This window comes from Lineus longissimus, chromosome 4, assembly GCF_910592395.1.
Source record: "Lineus longissimus chromosome 4, tnLinLong1.2, whole genome shotgun sequence".
NCBI lineage: Eukaryota > Metazoa > Nemertea > Pilidiophora > Heteronemertea > Lineidae > Lineus > Lineus longissimus.
Window position 1 is genome coordinate 208,392 of NC_088311.1, and position 23,763 is coordinate 232,154.

Consider the following 23,763-nt stretch of genomic DNA (forward strand, 5'->3'; position numbering starts at 1 on the left):
TGTAACTGCTCCATGAAATACAACCAGAAGCCAGGCAAGTTGACTTTGCTGCAGCTCATGTAACAAGCTTTGTAACTGCTCCATGAAATACAGCCAGAAGCCAGGCAAGTTGACTTTGCTGCAGCTCATGTAACAAGCTTTGTAACTGCTCCATGAAATACAACCAGAAGCCAGGCAAGTTGACTTTGCTGCAGCTCATGTAACAAGCTTCGTAACTGCTCCATGAAATACAACCAGAAGCCAGGCAAGTTGACTTTGCTGCAGCTCATGTAACAAGCTTTGTAACTGCTCCATGAAATACAACCAGAAGCCAGGCAAGTTGACTTTGCTGCAGCTCATGTAACAAGCTTTGTAACTGCTCCATGAAATACAACCAGAAGCCAGGCAAGTTGTCTTTGCTGCAGCTCATGTAACAAGCTTTGTAACTGCTCCATGAAATACAACCAGAAGCCAGGCAAGTTGACTTTGCTGCAGCTCATGTAACAAGCTTTGTAACTGCTCCATGAAATACAACCAGAAGCCAGGCAAGTTGACTTTGCTGCAGCTCATGTAACAAGCTTTGTAACTGCTCCATGAAATACAACCAGAAGCCAGGCAAGTTGACTTTGCTGCAGCTCATGTAACAAGCTTTGTAACTGCTCCATGAAATACAACCAGAAGCCAGGCAAGTTGACTTTGCTGCAGCTCATGTAACAAGCTTTGTAACTGCTCCATGATTCTCAGTTACAATTACCACAAGCCATTTTTTGTGTTTTTACCTGTTGCTCTCCAAGGTTGTTACAGAGCTGAAGAAACTGGCATTATCTACCGTACAATATCATAAATCAACCGAGCAATGTCCTACACAGTAGTGAAGTATGCTGCTTTTCAAGCATCAAATTCTTGGATTCACCAGTTGATGTGTTGGCAAATTTGTTTCTGTATCCTGGATCATCTATTGTGTGATCATGTTGCTTTAAGCTGATGTAAATTGCTGGACTTTCTTTATTGGATTGTATTGGACTTGTACAAAACTAGGAGGACTGATTGTGAATTCATTGGCAATGCATCCTGTCAAGTGTCATGACTGGAGTCTGTTGCACTCACTGCCAAGTTGCCAAGACTTCTCCAGTTAGACAAAATGAGAGACTGCCAAGACTTGTCCAGTTGCACAAAATGAGAGACTGCCAAGACTTGTCCAGTTGCACAAAATGAGAGACTGCCAAGACTTGTCCAGTTGCACAAAATGAGAGACTGCCAAGACTTGTCCAGTTGCACAAAATGAGAGACTGCCAAGACTTGTCCAGTTGCACAAAATGAGAGACTGGCAAGACTTGTCCAGTTGCACAAAATGAGAGACTGCCAAGACTTGTCCAGTTGCACAAAATGAGAGACTGCCAAGACTTGTCCAGTTGCACAAAATGAGAGACTGCCAAGACTTGTCCAGTTGCACAAAATGAGAGACTGCCAAGACCTGTCCTGTTAGACAAAATGAGAGACTGCCAAGACTTGTCCAGTTGCACAAAATGAGAGACTGCCAAGACTTGTCCAGTTGCACAAAATGAGAGACTGCCAAGACCTGTCCAGTTAGACAAAATGAGAGACTGCCAAGACTTGTCCAGTTAGACAAAATGAGAGACTGCCAAGACTTGTCCAGTTAGACAAAATGAGAGACTGCCAAGACTTGTCCAGTTGCACAAAATGAGAGACTGCCAAGACCTGTCCAGTTAGACAAAATGAGAGACTGCCAAGACTTGTCCAGTTGCACAAAATGAGAGACTGCCAAGACCTGTCCAGTTAGACAAAATGAGAGACTGCCAAGACTTGTCCAGTTGCACAAAATGAGAGACTGCCAAGACTTGTCCAGTTGCACAAAATGAGAGACTGCCAAGACTTGTCCAGTTGCACAAAATGAGAGACTGCCAAGACTTGTCCAGTTGCACAAAATGAGAGACTGCCAAGACTTGTCCAGTTGCACAAAATGAGAGACTGCCAAGACTTGTCCAGTTAGACAAAATGAGAGACTGCCAAGACTTGTCCAGTTGCACAAAATGAGAGACTGCCAAGACTTGTCCAGTTGCACAAAATGAGAGACTGCCAAGACTTGTCCAGTTGCACAAAATGAGAGACTGCCAAGACCTGTCCTGTTAGACAAAATGAGAGACTGCCAAGACTTGTCCAGTTGCACAAAATGAGAGACTGCCAAGACTTGTCCAGTTAGACAAAATGAGAGACTGCCAAGACTTTTCCAGTTGCACAAAATGAGAGACTGCCAAGACTTGTCCAGTTGCACAAAATGAGAGACTGCCAAGACTTGTCCAGTTGCACAAAATGAGAGACTGCCAAGACTTGTCCAGTTAGACAAAATGAGAGACTGCCAAGACTTGTCCAGTTAGACAAAATGAGAGACTGCCAAGACCTGTCCTGTTAGACAAAATGAGAGACTGCCAAGACTTGTCCAGTTGCACAAAATGAGAGACTGCCAAGACTTGTCCAGTTGCACAAAATGAGAGACTGCCAAGACTTGTCCAGTTAGACAAAATGAGAGACTGCCAAGACTTGTCCAGTTAGACAAAATGAGAGACTGCCAAGACTTGTCCAGTTGCACAAAATGAGAGACTGGCAAGACCTGTTTAGCTCCCTCATACTAGCTGTAAGCCCAGGTACGTCTTGAGGTCGTGATCAATTTCATTGCCACTTTGAGCAGTCGGCCTAAAGCGATCACCAGGTTTTTAGGTGGGCGGTTTATGAGTGAAGTATGCTGTTTATTAGCCTTTTCTCAAGTTCATACCCTTGAGGCACGAGGCAGATTGAGAGCGGGTTGCTTTCTGGTTGGGCGCGATGGAAAGTGCTATCAATGGTGGTTTTCCTTTTCACACCTTGTTCCTCCTTTCAGAGACTTTTATGTGGGTGCCAGGGCAACCAATCCTGAACCTCATGGTTTTAAAGATGGTCAAGCCGAGGCCAACCTGATAATTCACCTCTGTACCCTTGCCTCTGGGGACTATGAGTAACACACTCCCAGGTCCATGGTACATTATGTGGATGCCTAGGCCGAGTAAAGGAAGAAACAGCCAGTCCAATGATTCACCTCAGTGCCCAGCCTGCGCACATTTTTAGGAACACATATCCCAAGTTTTCGAGTGAGCTGTCTAACATACCTTCAAGTTAGCAAGGGTAGTGATGAAGTAAACACCTGCTGAAGTATACACGACCAAGTTGTCTCAGGCCAGTGTAATGTATCTTCAATCAAAGAACCAAAAATAAGACCTGGGTAAATGTTAAACCCACAAATGGCTCCAACACCAGAGAGCGTCAAGAGCTACTCAGTTCTTCCTTTCTCCTCCATGAGGCAGCACAGTGACTGATCAGATCTGTAACCTGTTGCTTTAGTCTCCTTTCAGTAAAGCAGTAACGGCTGCGTGTTTCTGAGCTAAAGCCATTGTGTTTTAGACATCAAGAGCTGCCACAGAATAGATGGCTCTCGTGTTGGCTGTCAAGATTTAGCTAGCTGGAAGCTGGTCCACTGACAACTTAGTCAGTTGCCGCAACACACAGCAGTAGTCATAGGGTAGAGACTCGGGACAATTCCTCTGAATCCTGGGGAATGTTTGAAACTGCTGTTAATTTGACTGTGAATGAAGACTTCAGCGTGGCCAGCCTCCGGTGACATCCATGCTGGATACCAGGTCCAATGACTATGTAATTTCTACAGGCTGTTTCACAACTTGTGCTGTGAAAGATACTGAGATACTGAGAGTTCAGTCATCTAGTCGGATGAGGCATGTGGAAAAAGGTTGTTGAGCAACTCCTGTTTACCAAAAAGATTTGACATTCTTGAATGAGGCAAAGGTTGTTACCACCCCTTCCCTTATCGAGATGGCTGCACAACACACCGATGTGTGGTAGAATACCAGACTGATACCCTGGGAAGGAAGCAGCAAGCTCGTCAAGATAGACAAGACAAGAAACTTGAGGTAGAACGCGAGAAGATGAATGCTAGACTGGCTAATGCCAGGTACAACAGTTTCCGTTACTCGTTGCCATAGTAACGAACAACATATGGCCACAATATACCTCAGCTACTTTGAACTGGGTTCAGATTGTTGGGCGGGAGATGAAGCAGGGGATTATTAAGACTTTGGAAGTCATTTAAATGCTCGGATGTATTGGGGGGTTGGGTTTAATTTGGCGGATCACACTCAATGACTCCAGCAGGTTATATTTCTATAACTTTGGCTGAACAGCTCACGACAATATGTACTTAAGGTGGTTTTGCTGAACTTATGTCGTATTGGCAGTCATAGCCCTGGGGTTTTAAAAAGCCACTATTCGTAGTGATGAAGAAAGTGCCTCAACGTAACAGGAATGAACTAGGGGCTTCCATGCACTCTCTCTCCCTATTCATCTTGTTCTCCAATCTGAAACTTGTAATCTCTGCTGGCTCGAATTGATAATACCTGATCTCCTCTAAAAGCAGTGATTAGTTCCAATACGGAGAGAATGATTGATATGCTCATCCTAATAGTCCGCTCATATTGATTATTGATCTCTGATGTGGGGAGAGATGAACTGTGACGATTCCCCACCAGATCCGCATGCCAGTGTTCAATACACAGTTATCAACCAGCAGTGGTTGGATCCACACTGGGTAAAAGTATCACTCGACAACCGTATCACTCCTACTCACCTCTCGGAACCCGGAAAAAAATGTTTAACTCACTGAAAGTTGAAATTGACATCAATGACCAAAACTGTTCTCCCCGTACCCAGTGCAAATGACATGCTTTAAACATTACCCGAGGTGAGCACATGGTCCCATCTCATATTTGCAGTGATATCCCCAAGGCTATTATTGAAATATGCACTGTTCTATATATACATGTTCTCTTTGTTGCAAGATGAAACCACTTATTGAGTTTTGTTTGAAATTCTATCACATTTGGTGAGACACAGATTTTCATGTCAAATTGGCAAACTGTCATTGACAGTCTGCTCGAGTTCTACCTATTGTAATGGTGAGACTTTCCATTGCCAGTTGATTTCAGTTGGTTTCTATCTGCTGGGCTGTTGTGGAGGATGTCTAACATTGAAAGCTTTAGATGATAGGATCTGTTTGGACACATTTCATCAAAGCAATATTGGATCATAATGGCTGCATTCTTCAACACTGTCTAGTCAGTTCAGTAGGTCTGTTCCCAGTCCTGATATCTGTTACACTGCCAGTTTCAGTCATGCAAGGTCATTTAAGTTCTGTGGAAGCCATATCTACGGTACAGTACGGTATCCGATAAGCTTAATGATGCTCTGTGGTGTGAAAGACTGAAACACTTTGTCTGGCAACAAACAAAATCAGCTATCATATACAACCTGTCCCCATCTCCTCTATTCAATAACCCATCCAACGTTATTGGCCTTTCAGTAGATAATTGGTTATAAGGCTGTGTGCTGTATCATCGATGAAATGCATCAGTTCTCTCATGTGATAACATCCACTGAAGCCCTGGGCGATATGGATGCAGGATGATGTCATCGCCTTCACTGCCTGGGATGGTTACTAATGGTGACTGGGTAAAGCACATGTCAGTGAGTTACAGTTGGTAGGTAAGGCCTTCATTGCTTTACCTAGCATTGAGACGGCAAATGAGATGGCAAATGTCTAACCTGTCACTCTGCAGAGATGAGTCTTATTGTGTTCTTATGGATTCCATGTTTATAGAAGAGAAGATAACAATGTACAATGGAGGTTGGGATATAATGATGTGAATTGGCAGAGATGGATTGTAGTCTGATCATTCAAATGACTTTGGGATAACTCAGTGATTTCAAACGTGTATTGTAATAAACTTTGATGGTTACATAATTCAAAATGGACGACTTTGATTCTGATTCACTGCCGGAGACCGAACTCCATTCACCTCAGGAATATGTTTGGCGGCGCTACAGTCTGCACGAAGTTGAACTTGTCGGCAGCCGGATACCAGTGATCGTGGTAAGTGAGGAGTCAAAGTGTCACTCACATATATCATGTTTATGTGCGTGGCCAGGTCACTTTACCTGCATTTGCTCTCCCTCATGAGGTCATTTGTAGTTGTCATGTGAACAGGATGCAACCTTGACTTAGGTTGATGTTTAAGAGAAAAAGTTGACCAACGTCAATGAAGCTATCAGGGGCATAATTTTTCACTCACAAGTATTTGTCAATTAGAATTTCTTAAATACGATGGTTACAAGTGCAAATTCAGGTGGCGTGTTGTTAAACTGAAAGTTAACAAAATGATCTCTAGATGAACATCACTCACTCTGCATGGTTTCACTATCAACTCAGCACAGAAAACTGCGATATGCCAGCCCTAATCATGAAACGGTTCATTTCTGATTAAAAGCAAAAAATGAGTGAGAGAACCTCATTGATTTGTGTGTTAATGTGAGGCTGGCATTCTTGTCATAAAGAATACACATTCCATGCACATCATCTCGGTGTCGAGGAAGCATTGATTTTGGAGCGATATTCATGTTTCATGTTGAGAATGTGAACAAGAGTGTTTATTCTGCCCTCAGCGCTTGAAGGATGAGTAATACTCTGGGCAGGAACAGATTGATGCTTACATAGGTTTGTCATCTGTGTTGATGATGTAACTCAGTCATACTACATGATACAACTAGCCTACAACTATCATTGTTACACTATTAGATGTAACTGAGTATGATGACTTGAAATGACCCCCAATGAATGACAGGAAAGTCTCATCCGAACATCACATGAGATCAGGATGCTTTGCCTTGACTCAAAGTACTTCTATAACAGCTTCCCGCTGTACCACACATTTATGGTCAGTCTGCAACACAAGTACCCACATGCCAAACAACAAGAAGAAATTCACTTCACTTTCTTGACCTTTATGAAGAAAACAAGTGCCATTTCGGTCCTCATGTTAAAATGTTGTAACCTTCGCCTACAATGGAAGGCTCTTGGGATCAGCATATCTAACAGTTAGTGCCTGGATGTAAACTTTTTCCTGACTTGACCTTCAGTAGTTCCTCACATCCTGTCCATTCCCTTTCTTTAGAGTTATCATGCTGCAGCCTACAAGCTGACATCTTCTCTTGTGTCTACTTCATAATCAGTATTCTCATCTACACAAACTATTCTGAAGCTTTCCTATTGCACCTCCAAATAGTGATGATCAGCAAACAACAATGTTGATTCAATGCAATGAGCATCTGGCAAAGCAATCAAGCAAGGTGTTTGTGGTAGCTTTCTTCATGTTTGTTTTGGCCAAAAAGATTTCCAACAACATTTTGTGGGGATGGCTCTGGGTAAGATACCGTGTTACTAATACTACCATAGGTTTTTATTAACTTATTGTACCTTTTGGCTCTCTTCATTTGCATTAGAATATAGAATCCTATATCTTGAATGCTTCTGAATAAAACACAGAGAGAAGAGTTTGTTTCTGTCAATGCTGTAAGTTTATGGTGTATGAAAATAAACTGTTATGAATTATTTTGTAACAGTAGCTTGCCATGTTGTTAGATGTGAGGGATAACAATAATCACACACCTACATGGAAATCAATAGAAACAAATTCAGACAGATTACAAAAAACAAAACTTGGCTTTGAAACTGCAGCTACAGAGGCTGATATCTCCAGGCGGAACAGGTTCAGATATGACACCAGTCTCTGCCGTAAACAGCTAGTTTGATTTGAAGAATATTCATGACGTCTATACACATAAAAAATCTTTATACAATTGGAGTTATAAATAAACTTTTGGTTCGTAGGTACATTTGTTGCCCACTTTGTTCTGGTAAGTTAACCAGAAATACTGCCATCATTCATTCTGTGAAGAGTTTGGGATGATTTCAAGACAAAAAGGCAGATGCGTCAGACTTATACTATGGAAGAAGTGGCTTGTAACAAATGTTTGGATTGATCTATTTACTATACTGTAGCCACCTGATCAGATACAGTGGGCCTGAACTTCTCCAAAGAGACAGGTGATAACATGAGGAAGTAACCCAGTCATGGATGCAATGTGCTTCACCACTTGCTGGCAAACAGTAGGAAATGCCTGAATGTGAGGAAATGTCTGTGTAAACATGAAACCACCTGTTTAAAGGTGAAGAGATGCAGAGCTTTGGATTCCATGTCTGCTGAACTAGTCCAATATGATTCTCGCAAACCAGATCAGATATCTCTGTCATGACTGCGCTGGTGTACAGCTTACCATCCAGAGGCCAGTTTGCCTCAGTCTGGTTGCAGTCTTGATACTGGCAGCCGCTTTGATACAGGCCGTTGTCAGTAAAAGATGCTTCATGTATGTACCTTACGGAGTTGGTATTTATTGCACCTAAGAATGCCAGAGAAACCCATGCCTTTTCACATGTTTTGGTGTGTTGGTTGTATTTGCTTGTTCCAAGGTGAACCCACTCTTCACTTCAGTCTACACTGCCTTCGATTGTTTGCTTGAAGCCAATAATGAGATGGAACAATTGATTTTATACAAAGCCATTATTTGAGGTAAACAGTCCTTTAGGGAAACTGTGAAACAAGTGATTATGTCCTGCTGGAGGCTGGTCTTAATCAGTGTTAATTTGACATTCTCAGGCTTTGAGCACATTCCAATTCAGCGGACTGAAAGTCATATGCTATGCCCAAGTTTAAAGCAATGCTTTTTGTCTGACTTTGCTGTGACTTCAAAGGCTTTGTACAAGTCAGCAAGGCAATGCTAAGCAAAGGTCAGGTATCCCAAGACCATTTACCTTTATGAGTGTCTCACTGTTACCCCTTATACACAGATTTCAAGTTCCCACTTTACCATCCTTAATAGTGTCATCTTGAAAGCACCTCAGTAACAGTAGCCCTCCATCATTGCCTACCACCTTTACGAGAGCCTTCACTCAGCTTCCCTCCTGCACTTACTAGTCCTCACCAAGCCTCCCCTTCTTGGAAGTCTCTGGCCTGGTGTTATACTATGTAGAGTTGGAAGTTCCAGGCTGTGTGTTATACCATGTGAAGTAGCCGTCTCACACTGTCCCCAAGGACACCTGACATCAGGCAGCCCTTGACGATGCAAAGTAGGCAGCGAACCCAAGTGTTGACTTTCCTGACCAGATTGATATATTAAAAAGAGGCCAATATTGCCTTAGATTTGTTGCTCTAGACGTATGGATGTAATTACTCCCCACAATTCTACCTCTCGCCTACGCCTTCTGGCTTCATTATTTTATCGGGATCTATTGAAGCTGCCTCTGTCTAGATGAATTTGACTGCGTTTGAATGCGTTCTGATTCTGCAGCCATCGCTAATGTGGCATTGGAACGATATCAGCAATAATATACTTATACATGGTTCTAGCTTGTGCTCAAGTAATCCCAATTTTATTTGTAAGTTATTATGTGATGAACCAAGAAAGTGTTCCAGTAGGAAGGAATTCATACTATAGATGAGAAGCGGAGGAAGGTAAATGGGGATTGTGGTTGAAAGCAGTAGGTTCCAATAACTGCTCTGTTTACAATGGCACAGAAGTTGCTGATGTTGGTTTGGCAGAGCAGAGTTGATTGGAGTCAGGTGAGAGAAGTTCCTGTCTTAATCTGCTGCTAGCTTTGAAGAAATTCAGGAAGTTGCCTTTCTAACTCTGACGGGATTCTTTTAGAGTGTTCACTTCATCTCCAGCTCTAAAGTTCCTTACCTTACAACCTCTGTTCGTTTCAAGGTAATCAATACACATACATTGAGGACCTTATCAGTCCTGGCTTCAACTTTACCCTTACAACTATTGATTGTTTCCAGTTGAATGAAACCTCCAGAGTCGCATCCATTCATCTGTACGTACACTTTGATGGGTCACTCATTCAATCTTACAAAATGTCACAGTCCCTTGAATGGAAGTAGAATGAAGCAGAGAGGATGCTACTCATGTGGTTGATCTGGGATATTGAAAGTGTATGACCCAGCAGCTTGGCTTCTCAAAGGCAGAAACCCGGTGCAGTGGGCAGCCTGTGGGCTTTGGATGGCCATAGCTTTAGGAATGGAAGAAGTATCATTGGAGGCAGAATGAATTGGAGAGCTGGGCTACTTATGTGGATGACCTGGACATGTGCTAACAGCTGCTGAAAATGTGGCTGAAGGGAAAGTTTAATGAAGGTTGCAATGAAAGGATGGTAATGCTGACTGTTAGTGAATCATGGCAAAACACCAATCAGCATTGTCAGATGGTCTGTGCACTGAAATTGTCATAATGGGACATTGATCTGCCCTGTATAGGAAGGAGCCTTATACCACTGTTTACCAACTCCATCTCGTCCCCAGTCCCACTCAGATGTCATATTTGCTATGGTTTCTTATTTGCTATCCCTATATATCCCTATCCTCAGAAACTCATTACATTAGTTGACTCAAAGGTGCCAAATCCAAGAGAGCAAGAAAAAGTGCTTGTCTCACAAAAACAGAATACCAGTTTTGTGAACTTATGACAACAATGTGTGATCATTGTTAGACATTCTCAAGATAAATATGTTGAATTGTGATCAAGATGGGTGACTCAGCCACACAATACCTTGGCAAGGCGCAAACAATCACACTCTCATCTAATGATGGATCCACAATGTGCCTGTCAGCACGTTTCCGCTAAGGTTGGCAGAGATATGAAGTAGTGTTAATCCAAAATGAATGGCTTCGGTGGAGATGGATTATAGCAAGGTGGCTTCATCAGCTGTTTTACTGCAGGGATTTCATTGAATTCGGAGTGAATCAAAAAGTGGAGATTTGAATGGTTGGGAGTGTTCAAATTAATTACGAAAGTGCCTTCAGTGGGTTTTGTTGGATGACGTCCTATCATGAGTGGGTTGACTTGGATATGAGTTGGTTCCTGTGACAAGTCTAGTATGTTAGTGACACTGAAGACTTGTCCCTGAGCAGGCTGAGTTTTAAAGTGAAATGAAAATGAGAGTCCCCCACATAACATAGCAGGTTCTGACAGGATTGAGATGTTAGTAGATCACATTGGCAGTTGTCAGCTTGCCTTTTTGAAAGAGAAGCCCCCCCCCCCCACCATTATGATACTGTTTGAAAGCTCCCCAAGGCTAATGAAATATTAGTAGATCACTCAGCACCAGAAGATTTCAAGGGCATCATCATACAATAACATAGATGTATTCTGATGTTTTTATAGCTGAATCCAATAATGTAACAGGATGTATTCATATCTTGACGAGTTACCTAGCAACACAACAAAGTGGAACGAAGCCAATCTTTCATGCTTGCTATTTCAAATATGGAAGGCTTTGTTCTGCGTTGTCAAGATCAGTTTATATGTTACATTATGAGAATAAAAGCGGCCTTTCCATAAATACAATGCGTTGGTGATGTGCCACATATCGTGATGGAGTCCACCCTCCACCATACCTTACCCCATTGTGCGATGATCGACATTCTCTCTGGCTTTGCTAGCCGTATAAGTCTCTGGTAGTTTGCCCCTCGTCCAAGGAGGAACTCATGCTGATTAGTAATGAGACCATCTTCGGTGAATGAAACCAAGAAATGGTTAAACTCGGCCTCTGACATCTATATCTATAATCATTTTGACTTTCCCATTCCACCATTAGTTATAGAAAAATCAATTCTTAGTCAATAGTTGTCAATGTATCCAATTAGTCCGGAGCAGAAAATAGTAATTGTACCATCCGTCACTCGATACACAACTATTCAATATCTGAGTGGAGTGACGCTTCAAAGAGCTTGCCTTGCAGGTTGGTCATCACCTCAAAGGACTGGCCTCGATCAGGTTCAGACAGAAACTGTTTGGTGATTTCAGACAGAAGCAGGTTGTTTAGGAAGAGGTAAGGTGATGAAGTGAGATGACTATGATTAGTTCTCTGTTGATGAAAGATTTCCTAAATTGACTAAGTGGTGCTACTATGATACCATCAGGCTTCAGTCTGATCATAGTTTTAGCCAGATATAGGTGATTTCTCTGCATACTGCAAAGGAGCGATGTTCTGGCAGCCAGCTCTATCCCTCCTCATCCTAGAACACATACTGACACTTGGAACTTACTCGGTTGGCATATTGACTCAATTCATCTATCCTGTATTGACGAATTATCATCAATATTCAGCAATTTCCAGGGATTAGTCCAGCGATAAAGGATGAGGTATTGGGCTTCTGGTCCAATTGTTGCACTAGAATTGGAACGATGGAAGTATGCTCCAGCTTGAAGCTGATGTCAAAGTAGCCAGAAGGTTTCTCTGGTGGTCTTTAGCTCTCTCTTCATCAGCCCCTCACAACGCGTTGCCTCAATAGGGGTTACTTAGAGGTATCTGCATTATGCTTGATATGGTGCCCCACCCTTACAGTTGAAACAGTTATTGGAAATAGTCTTTCTAATCTGGGTGTGTACTGTTGGCATATTTGCAAGTATTGCTCAGATTTACCTTAGATATCCAGTGTTCATCGATTAGCTAATCAGCTCTCGTCTGTCATTAATGTAACACGCATAAAACATACTATGAATTGGAGCTAGCTGGCGAATCCAATCTTTTTGAATAGGTAGAACGGTTTTAGGAATAGTCAGAAGTTTTGGGACTGATGATTTTGGTTCATTTTGAGCAGAAAAAAAAAACCCAGTGAAAAAAAAAATTGGACTTAGAAAATTGTTCTTACCCTAATCCTTTCAAAAGTTCAAAATATGGCTTCATGACATATTCTGATGATGAGGCCAGATGAACTAGTAATGACGCTGCCTCTTTGCCTTATCACTGGTTGTTGACATCAAAGTGAAACATTGGCTTGTAGGAATCATTGAAGATGACACAACCTTCCACAAAAAGTGCAGAAGAAATGCAAAATGATGAGTGTGAGCCTCATTAGCCAAGAATATGGGCTCATTTGGTCTTGTATGAGCAATGAAACTGCTCCTCGTATTCGAATGAATTGGCCAATGCGAATGTGGCATTCAAAGCACATGAGTGTGGCGTATTGGCCACATGTGACTGAGATGTTCTATTGGCCATAGCTTTTGATGAAAGTGGGAGCGAACATCGACTCTTCGTTCCTTTGGCGTATCAACACTCTTTGACAGAAACACGATTGACACCAGAGACGACTGATCTTCTCCAATTTGGTGTCAGAGCACAACCCACCAAATCAGATACAGTCAGAAGATGAACGTTAACGGGCTTTTGAAGTGAGATTGTTAGGGCTTCTAACTCGTACACTTTTGATTCATAATGTTGATAATGACACAACTGGATGAGAACTCACTTCTTTGATCGTAGCTGAGATGTTGTTTATTAGTGAGAAGCGTGTTACACCCTGGTTAGACTACTGAGATAGTGAAGTCAGGAAGTCAGTTTGTAAATGAAAGAGAAGCATGTTACACCCTGGTTAGACTACTGAGATAGAGAAGTCAGGAAGTCAGTTTGTAAATGAAAGAGAAGCATGTTACACCCTGGTTAGACTACTGAGATAGTGAAGTCAGGAAGTCAGTTTGTAAATGAAAGAGAAGCGTGTTACACCCTGGTTAGACTACTGAGATAGTGAAGTCAGGAAGTCAGTTTGTAAATGAAAGAGAAGCGTGTTACACCCTGGTTAGACTACTGAGATAGTGAAGTCAGGAAGTCAGTTTGTAAATGAAAGAGAAGCGTGTTACACCCTGGTTAGACTACTGAGATAGTGAAGTCAAGAAGTCAGTTTGTAAATGAAAGAGAAGCATGTTACACCCTGGTTAGACTACTGAGATAGAGAAGTCAAGAAGTCAGTTTGTAAATGAAAGAGAAGCATGTTACACCCTGGTTAGACTACTGAGATAGTGAAGTCAGGAAGTCAGTTTGTAAATGAAAGAGAAGCGTGTTACACCCTGGTTAGACTACTGAGATAGTGAAGTCAGGAAGTCAGTTTGTAAATGAAAGAGAAGCGTGTTACACCCTGGTTAGACTACTGAGATAGTGAAGTCAAGAAGTCAGTTTGTAAATGAAAGAGAAGCGTGTTACACCCTGGTTAGACTACTGAGGTAGTGAAGTCAGGAAGTCAGTTTGTAAATGAAAGAGAAGCGTGTTACACCCTGGTTAGACTACTAAGATAGTGAAGTCAGGAAGTCAGTTTGTAAATGAAAGAGAAGCGTGTTACACCCTGGTTAGACTACTGAGATAGTGAAGTCAGGAAGTCAGTTTGTAAATGAAAGAGAAGCGTGTTACACCCTGGTTAGACTACTGAGATAGTGAAGTCAAGAAGTCAGTTTGTAAATGAAAGAGAAGCGTGTTACACCCTGGTTAGACTACTGAGATAGTGAAGTCAAGAAGTCAGTTTGTAAATGAAAGAGAAGCGTGTTACACCCTGGTTAGACTACTGAGATAGTGAAGTCAAGAAGTCAGTTTGTAAATGAAAGAGAAGCATGTTACACCCTGGTTAGACTACTGAGATAGTGAAGTCAGGAAGTCAGTTTGTAAATGAAAGAGAAGCGTGTTACACCCTGGTTAGACTACTGAGATAGTGAAGTCAGGAAGTCAGTTTGTAAATGAAAGAGAAGCGTGTTACACCCTGGTTAGACTACTGAGATAGTGAAGTCAGGAAGTCAGTTTGTAAATGAAAGAGAAGCGTGTTACACCCTGGTTAGACTACTGAGATAGTGAAGTCAGGAAGTCAGTTTGTAAATGAAAGAGAAGCGTGTTACACCCTGGTTAGACTACTGAGATAGTGAAGTCAAGAAGTCAGTTTGTAAATGAAAGAGAAGCATGTTACACCCTGGTTAGACTACTGAGATAGTGAAGTCAGGAAGTCAGTTTGTAAATGAAAGAGAAGCGTGTTACACCCTGGTTAGACTACTGAGATAGTGAAGTCAAGAAGTCAGTTTGTAAATGAAAGAGAAGCGTGTTACACCCTGGTTAGACTACTAAGATAGTGAAGTCAGGAAGTCAGTTTGTAAATGAAAGAGAAGCGTGTTACACCCTGGTTAGACTACTGAGATAGTGAAGTCAAGAAGTCAGTTTGTAAATGAAAGAGAAGCATGTTACACCCTGGTTAGACTACTGAGATAGAGAAGTCAGGAAGTCAGTTTGTAAATGAAAGAGAAGCGTGTTACACCCTGGTTAGACTACTGAGATAGTGAAGTCAAGAAGTCAGTTTGTAAATGAAAGAGAAGCATGTTACACCCTGGTTAGACTACTGAGATAGTGAAGTCAAGAAGTCAGTTTGTAAATGAAAGAGAAGCGTGTTACACCCTGGTTAGACTACTGAGATAGTGAAGTCAAGAAGTCAGTTTGTAAATGAAAGAGAAGCGTGTTACACCCTGGTTAGACTACTGAGATAGTGAAGTCAAGAAGTCAGTTTGTAAATGAAAGAGAAGCGTGTTACACCCTGGTTAGACTACTGAGATAGTGAAGTCAAGAAGTCAGTTTGTAAATGAAAGAGAAGCATGTTACACCCTGGTTAGACTACTGAGATAGTGAAGTCAGGAAGTCAGTTTGTAAATGAAAGAGAAGCGTGTTACACCCTGGTTAGACTACTGAGATAGTGAAGTCAAGAAGTCAGTTTGTAAATGAAAGAGAAGCGTGTTACACCCTGGTTAGACTACTAAGATAGTGAAGTCAGGAAGTCAGTTTGTAAATGAAAGAGAAGCGTGTTACACCCTGGTTAGACTACTAAGATAGTGAAGTCAGGAAGTCAGTTTGTAAATGAAAGAGAAGCGTGTTACACCCTGGTTAGACTACTGAGATAGTGAAGTCAAGAAGTCAGTTTGTAAATGAAAGAGAAGCGTGTTACACCCTGGTTAGACTACTGAGATAGTGAAGTCAGGAAGTCAGTTTGTAAATGAAAGAGAAGCGTGTTACACCCTGGTTAGACTACTAAGATAGTGAAGTCAGGAAGTCAGTTTGTAAATGAAAGAGAAGCATGTTACACCCTGGTTAGACTACTGAGATAGAGAAGTCAGGAAGTCAGTTTGTAAATGAAAGAGAAGCATGTTACACCCTGGTTAGACTACTGAGATAGAGAAGTCAGGAAGTCAGTTTGTAAATGAAAGAGGTGCAAAATAATGGGCTTTAGAACATAGTAGCGAGAAGGTCAAAATGCTGTTCATTAGACGGTTGTTTTGAGTGGGAAGACCTAACCTGGAAAACACCTCTTTCACCTCACTTACACCTCAAACAGTTGTTCAAATCTTTTTTCATAAAGGTGCTTCAGGCTGATGACATTTCGATGTGGCAGGTTGGAATAAGCCTCCATTGTCAGATCCGTCCGATCTGTAGTAGCTTCCTCATCAGTGTCTGCTGGTTTGAGGTGATAAGAGTCTTATTGAGTGATGATCCATGCTTCACAATCTGTATTGATTTCAACAGTAGCATTGGTTGTCCTGTCAAAGAATCAGAGATTTCAAATGTCCATCAAGACAAGCGTGGGCACTTCCATTAGGTTAGCACTGCTGACAAGCGTGGGCACTTCCATAAGTTAGCATTGCTGACAAGCGTGGGCACTTCCATTAGGTTAGCATTGCTGACAAGCGTTAGCACTTCCATTAGGTTAGCATTGCTGACAAGCGTGGGCACTTCCATTAGGTTAGCACTGCTGACAAGCGTGGGCACTTCCATTAGGTTAGCATTGCTGACAAGCGTGGGCACTTCCATTAGGTTAGCATTGCTGACAAGGGTCCCCATGCACCTTCGCATCTGCTAGGCAAGGCTATAGCAGGAGTCCTCAAGACAAGGGTGGGCACTTCCATTAGGTTAGCATTGCTGACAAGGGTCCCCACCTTCGCATCTGCTGTGCAAGGCTATAGCAGGAGTCCTCAAAACAAGGGTGGGCACTTCCATTAGGTTAGCATTGCTGACAAGGGTCCCCACCTTCTGCTGGGCAAGGCTATAGCAGGAGTCCTCAAGACAAGCGGGGGCACTTCCATTAGGTTAGCATTGCTGACAAGGGTCCCCACCTTCGCATCTGCTAGGCAAGGCTATAGCAGGAGTCCTCAAGACAAGCGTGGGCACTTCCATTAGGTTAGCATTGCTGACAAGGGTCCCCACCATCTGCTAGACAAGGCTATAGCAGGAGTCCTCAAGACAAGCGTGGGCACTTCCATTAGGTTAGCATTGCTGACAAGTGTCCCCACCATCTGCTAGGCAAGGCTATAGCAGGAGTCCTCAAGACAAGCGTGGGCACTTCCATTAGGTTAGCATTGCTGACAAGTGTCCCCACCTTCACATCTGCTAGGCAAGGCTATAGTCCTCAAAGGACTTGTAGCAAGTAAGATATCAGATAGTGTTATCCTTACAGCACGTCTTCTTCATGTGCTAATAATCATATCAGCTTTCTAATGGCTAATCATACAGTTTCAAATGGAATCAACTCCCTCCAGTAGTTTCTCTCTTCAAAGACAAATCTCCTCAAGTTCAAAATCAGATTAGTATTTGCAAAGCAAATGTTGTTGTGGTAATGAGTTTACTGGACAAATGCTTCAAGGGGATTGCTGGCTTTCTAATCTGCAAAGACAATTCTATTCACTCCTACATAATTGAGTGGGCCATCCACCCTACAAAACAAAGTATCTGGCACCTCATTTCCACCAGTGTGACCTGTACCAATCAGATGGCTGGCTACTCCGGACACTGGTCCAACGCTGCTGATATTGGACACCATTTAATGAGGTTTACAGGTGGTGGTGTAGCGTGATCATCAATCTTGGTTAGAATGCCATCAGTGTGTGCTTACTGACTCTATTGGCCTGATAGGTGGAACAGAAATCAATGAGAGCAATGGAGGTGAAGGACTTTAGCCTGTTGGCCTACAGAAGTACAAGTCCATTATGAGCTGGTGTTCACCAGTACTCTGACATAGACACCAGATAGGTCAAAGGACCACAGTTTACTCTCCCTTTCAATTGGTGTTTTGATAACGATTTGTAAGAAAAAGGTGCTTCGTCACAACATCAGTTGACTGATTCTGATCCTAGACAATTGATGATTGACTTCTTATGCAGACAGTATCGCAGACCATTAATACAGCCAGGTATCGCTGTCATTACAATCTCATGTGACTTCCTACACATCCAGGGTCGCGTACCTTCGAATGATTTTAATGGTCCACCTTGCTGAAGACAGTCATCTCTTTCACCCACCTGGGAGTGACTCTGTAATGGGCGAGGACATCCAGGTCTTCCTCTCTTAGATGTTTTTCTGACTCGGGAGAAACATCAATGTGATTAAGTTGTCTAGAAATAGTTGGTATTACTGCCTTGTTAAAGCAAATGGAGTGGAGTTAGATATTCAATTATACAAATGGAAAGATGAATCTGACGATGTAGTACGAAATAAATAGGTCTTGAAATTGCAGCCAATGTCAGAGCATTAGGCCAAGCAAGCTGTTATAGATGTTTTCGGTCATCCCTTCCATGCCTTAAGTACTGCAAAATATTCTCTCTTATACGACGTGTTTCAGATTGTCTCATTGACTCAGGTGGTTAAAAGGGTTAATGACTCCATAGAAGAGAAGGAAAATCTAATGAAAATTGAAAACTAATTATGTGTGAAGTACTAATGGCATTATCGCAGTCAGTGGCGGCTTTATTCAGTTTTGCATGGATCATGTGATAAAGACTCTGTCCATGGAGAATACATTTGGATTGAGAACTCATGAATAATTCGTTGGCAATCTCCCCAGGGTGCTGTGAGGTAGCAACCTCTGTTCTTGTACGCATTGATTCACTTAGTATGCACACACTGTTTGCAAGATGGTGTTTGTAAAGCTACAATCAAACTTTAAGAAAGATTTCTAGACACATTTTCATGTGAGATCGAAAAGGCAGTTTCTTGTTATTACTCAGTGTATCAAACATGACAAAAATACCTTTGATACTATACTTGATGTTGGAGTAAGTAGCATTCAGTGCATAGCAAAAAAACACTGCTTGCAGAATCCCCACACTAGCAGAGAAAAACTGCTCATCTTTGGAAAATCTGATATGTCAGAAACCTTGTAAGGAGATGATGTTGATAAAAACTCTCCAGCTGTAAGTGCGTTAGCTGGCTTCCTCAACATGGACATTGACTGCTCGACCATTAGTGGTGAGACGACGTTAGTGTAATCTTGTTAACCCATCTGTGCCAGAAATCTCTCCGTGGAAACCTTCCTAATGCTTTGTTATGATAGAACTCTTAGTGAAATGCTCTCCCCATCTTTGTTCTCTCTTGACAGAAGACACTTTTCGTATGAGCATCATGTAATCTATTAGTATTACTTCAGACCTTCCCCCTGATTGTCAACTCATACAACTACAGGTCTAATACTGACTCATCTTGTGTGAAGTACAGATATCTGCTAATGAATAAAACGACCAAGCCATTGTTCCACAGGAGGAGTTTCATAAAAGCTTACAACATCTCTTAATATACCATAACTGGTGATAAGTAACTGTTTAGATGTGCCCTGACTAGTGATAACAACCCTGGTCGATGCCTGGGGCTTGTGAGTCATTATAACCACTAAGTATTCTATACCTACTTGCAGAAGAGTGGCAAGTGGTAATAAATGAAGTCTCTTGACTCCACATCTCTGTCTATAGAGAGTGGATAATGGGTGGAAAATGATGTCATGGTATCATTGTAATCACAGTATCTTTGGATATTGGATCTTTGAGGAATACTTCCTTGTCTAATGGTTAGGGATCACAGCCTTGACACCTGTCTGTGTAAAGGGAATGGCTGGTAGAAATGTTGGCAAGACGATCACAGAATGCTATAAGCAAAAGACACATCAAACCTGGAGCCATTCTTCCCTTCACCTGCACACTCACATTTCACCATCTGCCAATTTGACAAGACACAACTAGTTACTTTCTCTCCAGTAACTGCTCTCCAAGCAGTGGATGAAAAGGCTTCAGATGCCGAAAACCAATTAGTGGATCTTGCTGAGTGTCTCCATTTGTTTTACAGGTTAGTCACAAAGCACAGTTGATTGAATATACCAGCCACTGGCAGGACGATCACTACAATCAGTGTGGTAAAGGTCAGTCCCGAGCAGGTGATTAAATAAGATGGCCTCTATCTCTTGATTCAACTGGTGTCTCTTCACTGATCAGAGGAGACACATGATCAGGTCTGAGGTGAAACAGTATCTAAAACAGGTTATGGGCACAATGATTGGCATCAACTGTGGAAGGTGCACGAAACCTATGGACATTATGATTGGCATCAACTGTGGAAGGTGCACGAAACCTATGGACATTATGATTGGCATCAACTGTGGAAGGTGCACGAAACCTATGGACATTATGATTGGCATCAACTGTGGAAGGTGCACGAGACCTATGGACATTATGATTGGCATCAACTGTGGAAGGTGCACGAGACCTATGGACATTATGATTGGCATCAACTGTGGAAGGTGCACGAGACCTATGGACATTATGATTGGCATCAACTGTGGAAGGTGCACGAAACCTATGGACATTATGATTGGCATCAAAGTGTGGAAGGTGCACGAAACCTATGGACATTATGATTGGCATCAACTGTGGAAGGTGCACGAGACCTATGGACATTATGATTGGCATCAAAGTGTGGAAGGTGCACGAAACCTATGGACATTATGATTGGCATCAAAGTGTGGGAGATGGAAGCATATCTAGAGCCAATGACCCAATGATTGGCATCGTGAAAGCTGGAAGTGTATCTTGAACAGGTTATGGACTCGATGATTGGCATCATCTGTGGAAATTGGACGTTTATCTGGAACAGGTTTTGCTCGATAGAGGGGATTACCCTTCAAAACCTGATTGAGCCAGTCATACCACAGTGGAAGTCTTGTAGAAGCTCATCGCTCCAGGTTGACCAGAGTGTCCTCAAAGTTGCAGTTGTTGGTTCTATCAGGCTGGTGGCAGGTCCTTGCTGCAGGTGGTCATTCCTGATAATTGGTGTCATTCCTTCCTGTGCTGTGATCAAGGATGTGAGGATCTGATGAGGCTGCAGCATGGTGTGTAGAATAGGTCAGGTTCTGCTCTGATGTTGATTGTCTCAAGTCTTACCAAGCAGGTCAGCAGTGGCAATGATCAGTCATACAGTGCGAGAGAAATCTTGGCAAATCTTCATCTCTCCACGTGATCCTCACAATCCATCGATGCCCTTCATTGGAAGAAGTGAGTGTAGAAAACTAACTTGCCTCCCCTCACCCCACACCACCTCCAACCACTGATATGATTACCGACATCCACTGAATCATGGTCTTTAAAGGCAGTGCCCCAAGCTTCTCAGGACGGTGCTGTTTTAGAATAACTGCATTCAAGAAAGTAGTGGTGGTAGGAGATGATTACCATCTCTGCTTGCTGCCAGAAGATTGGAATGGATGATTGGAGGAGTAAGGAAGATCATACTATCTCATCTGCCCCTGCCACCCCCAGATCCTTCAAGCCAGAGAATGACAGTAGATGTCTACCATCTTCATGGTGCTGCCAGGAGGTCTCACAAATGAAATCATCCATATTCAAGGTTGTTGGTGACAACGGCAGCTGTTTTCATCCTCATTTGTATTGCTGTCAGCAGGAAGAGCCCCGTTGGCAGTGCTTCAGCAATCCTTTCTTGGAGAGTAATTCAAATAAGACAGTGCCTTCAAGCAAGATGGATGCTGGTGGCCTTTTATGTCATTGGTTTCTTGGCAACTAATGATGCCGCTGTTTGTTATAGCAGTTGCTTAGCTATAACAAACCTTCACAGGCAATAAATGGTGTTGATTTTGAGAATCATCTCAGCCTTATAAGGCTAATATCAGCTGCTGTGGTTAGAGCAGGATATCGTGTTGACAGCTTTTTGTCTGGATTGATACGAATCACTCATGGTCGACATTCACTGCCATCCTGTCTGCTCCTTTGATGCCATTCATCAATGAAGAAAGCAGTGGCCAGAGCTTTTCTTGCCCTCGGTGGTCATCAGTGAGATACAGGGCCAGATAAACAACTTAGTACCATTCATTACAGAGACAATTCAGACTACGCCTTCCTCGAGACACACCTGAGGCCGTTGCCTGGTTAGAAGGGACATTCATTAGTTTCATCAGCCGGTGTTGTATAAATGATAAGCTATTTGGGAACATCATCTTCAATAGACGACAGCTTGAATGTCAGCGTCAGCTTCATTGTCTATTGAAGGCCGCTAAAGCTTCAGTTGTCATAGATATAAAAGGAAAGCCAATATTGATTAATTCGTTGATCAATTTTGAGAAATATGTGGTTTCAGGCTTGAAAATTCTTTAAAATGTTCAAAGATTTCTTCAGATTATGAGAAAATTATAAAAAACACTCATGGCTTTGACTGGGGTCTGAACCACAGACCTTTGGGTTGCTGGCCCAGTGCTCTACCACCTGAGCTACTGAGGTTCCTTTACCATTGATGAGTGTCAAACTGTATATGAACTTAGTGAATGCTAACAATTGTCTTGCTGGTTTCCCATTGCAGTGGTTCTCTCAGTGTTTGCATGCCTTAAGATTCCATTATATCGGGATCAACAGGCTTTATAGTTGACAATTTGTGGTCAGAGTGGCTAGGTGTGTATAACACTGGATTAGACCGCTTTATTCCGCGGAAAACTATTCGTGACAAAAGCTATCCGCCATGGATTGACCGCGAAGTGAGACGCATGTCAACAAAAGTGAATGCTGCCCGCCGCTGCGCAAAAAACAGGAACAGTGACTCTTGTTGGAGGAAATACCGGCGCCTGCGCAATGAACTCAGAAATTTGACCCGTGACAAATACAAAGCGAATGTAAACAATCTTGGATCAGAAGTGCGTAGAAACCCAAAACGTTTTTGGAACTTCTATCACGCAAAAACCAAATCAAACTCTATACCAGAGACAGCGAAGCTGGGCAATGAGTCTTTTGTGACTCCTCTGCGCAAGGCAAAAGCCTTCAATGGTTATTTTTATTCCAATTTTTCTCATCACAACGACTTGAGAAAACCTGATGTTACCATGTATGATAATTATAACCTTGATTCTGTTAACTTTACAGCAGTTGAGGTGAAATCGGTATTAAACAGGCTGGACAAGACTAAGGCCTGTGGGCCTGACAGGGTCTCTAATCGTGTTCTGAGGGAGTGTGCCTCTACACTGTGTTCTTCACTCGCATTTTTATTCAACGTTTCAATGCAGACAGGTGTTTTACCAAACGATTGGAAAATCGCTAACGTTGTGCCAGTGTACAAGAAGGGAGACAAGCATTTGATTTCAAATTATAGACCCGTGTCTCTCCTATCTGTGGTTTCTAAAGTAATGGAACGTTGCATTTATAACAGTATCTATCCAGTCTTAAGTCCGTCAGTCTATAAAGGCCAGCATGGCTTCTGTAACAGGCGGTCAACGGCCACTCAGCTTGTTCAGTTCCAGCATAGACTGGGCCAGGTCTTAGATAGTGGGGGTCAAACTGATGTTATATATTTGGATTTTGCTAAAGCTTTCGATTCCGTTCCCCATTGCCTCTTATTACATAAGATTCGTTCCTTTGGAATCTGTGGACGTCTTCTGAGTTGGTTAACGTCGTATCTTACAAATAGGAAGCAGAGAGTTGTGATTAATGGCTCGGAGTCATCACTTTTAGATGTACTGTCTGGTGTGCCGCAAGGGTCAATTTTAGGCCCTCTTTTATTCTTATTGTACGTAAATGATATTGCTGAGGTCGTTAGTGACGGTACTGCCATGGATCTTTTTGCTGATGATTCCAAAATGTGTAGGGAGATAGAGTCTGTAACCGACTGTCTGCTACTTCAGACCGACCTTGATAAATTGTACGCTTGGAGTAAACGGTGGG

At 42.4% G+C, this 23,763-nt stretch overlaps 1 protein-coding gene across 8 annotated transcripts in view; it reads left to right on the forward strand.

The window, feature by feature from the left end:
- The window catches only part of LOC135486361 (microtubule-associated serine/threonine-protein kinase 2-like), a 123,174-nt gene that overhangs the window by 18,494 nt on the left and 80,917 nt on the right, over positions 1-23,763 (forward strand). Inside the window, exon 1 of one of the 8 annotated variants that reach the window (XM_064769099.1) lies at positions 5,562-5,971. The exons of the other annotated variants lie outside the window; for them this stretch is intronic. Within the exon in view, the coding sequence (XP_064625169.1) occupies positions 5,849-5,971 (123 nt within the window). The 5' untranslated portion in view covers positions 5,562-5,848. Of the gene's footprint in view, positions 1-5,561; positions 5,972-23,763 lie in introns of those variants that run through there. 8 annotated transcript variants of the gene reach the window in all.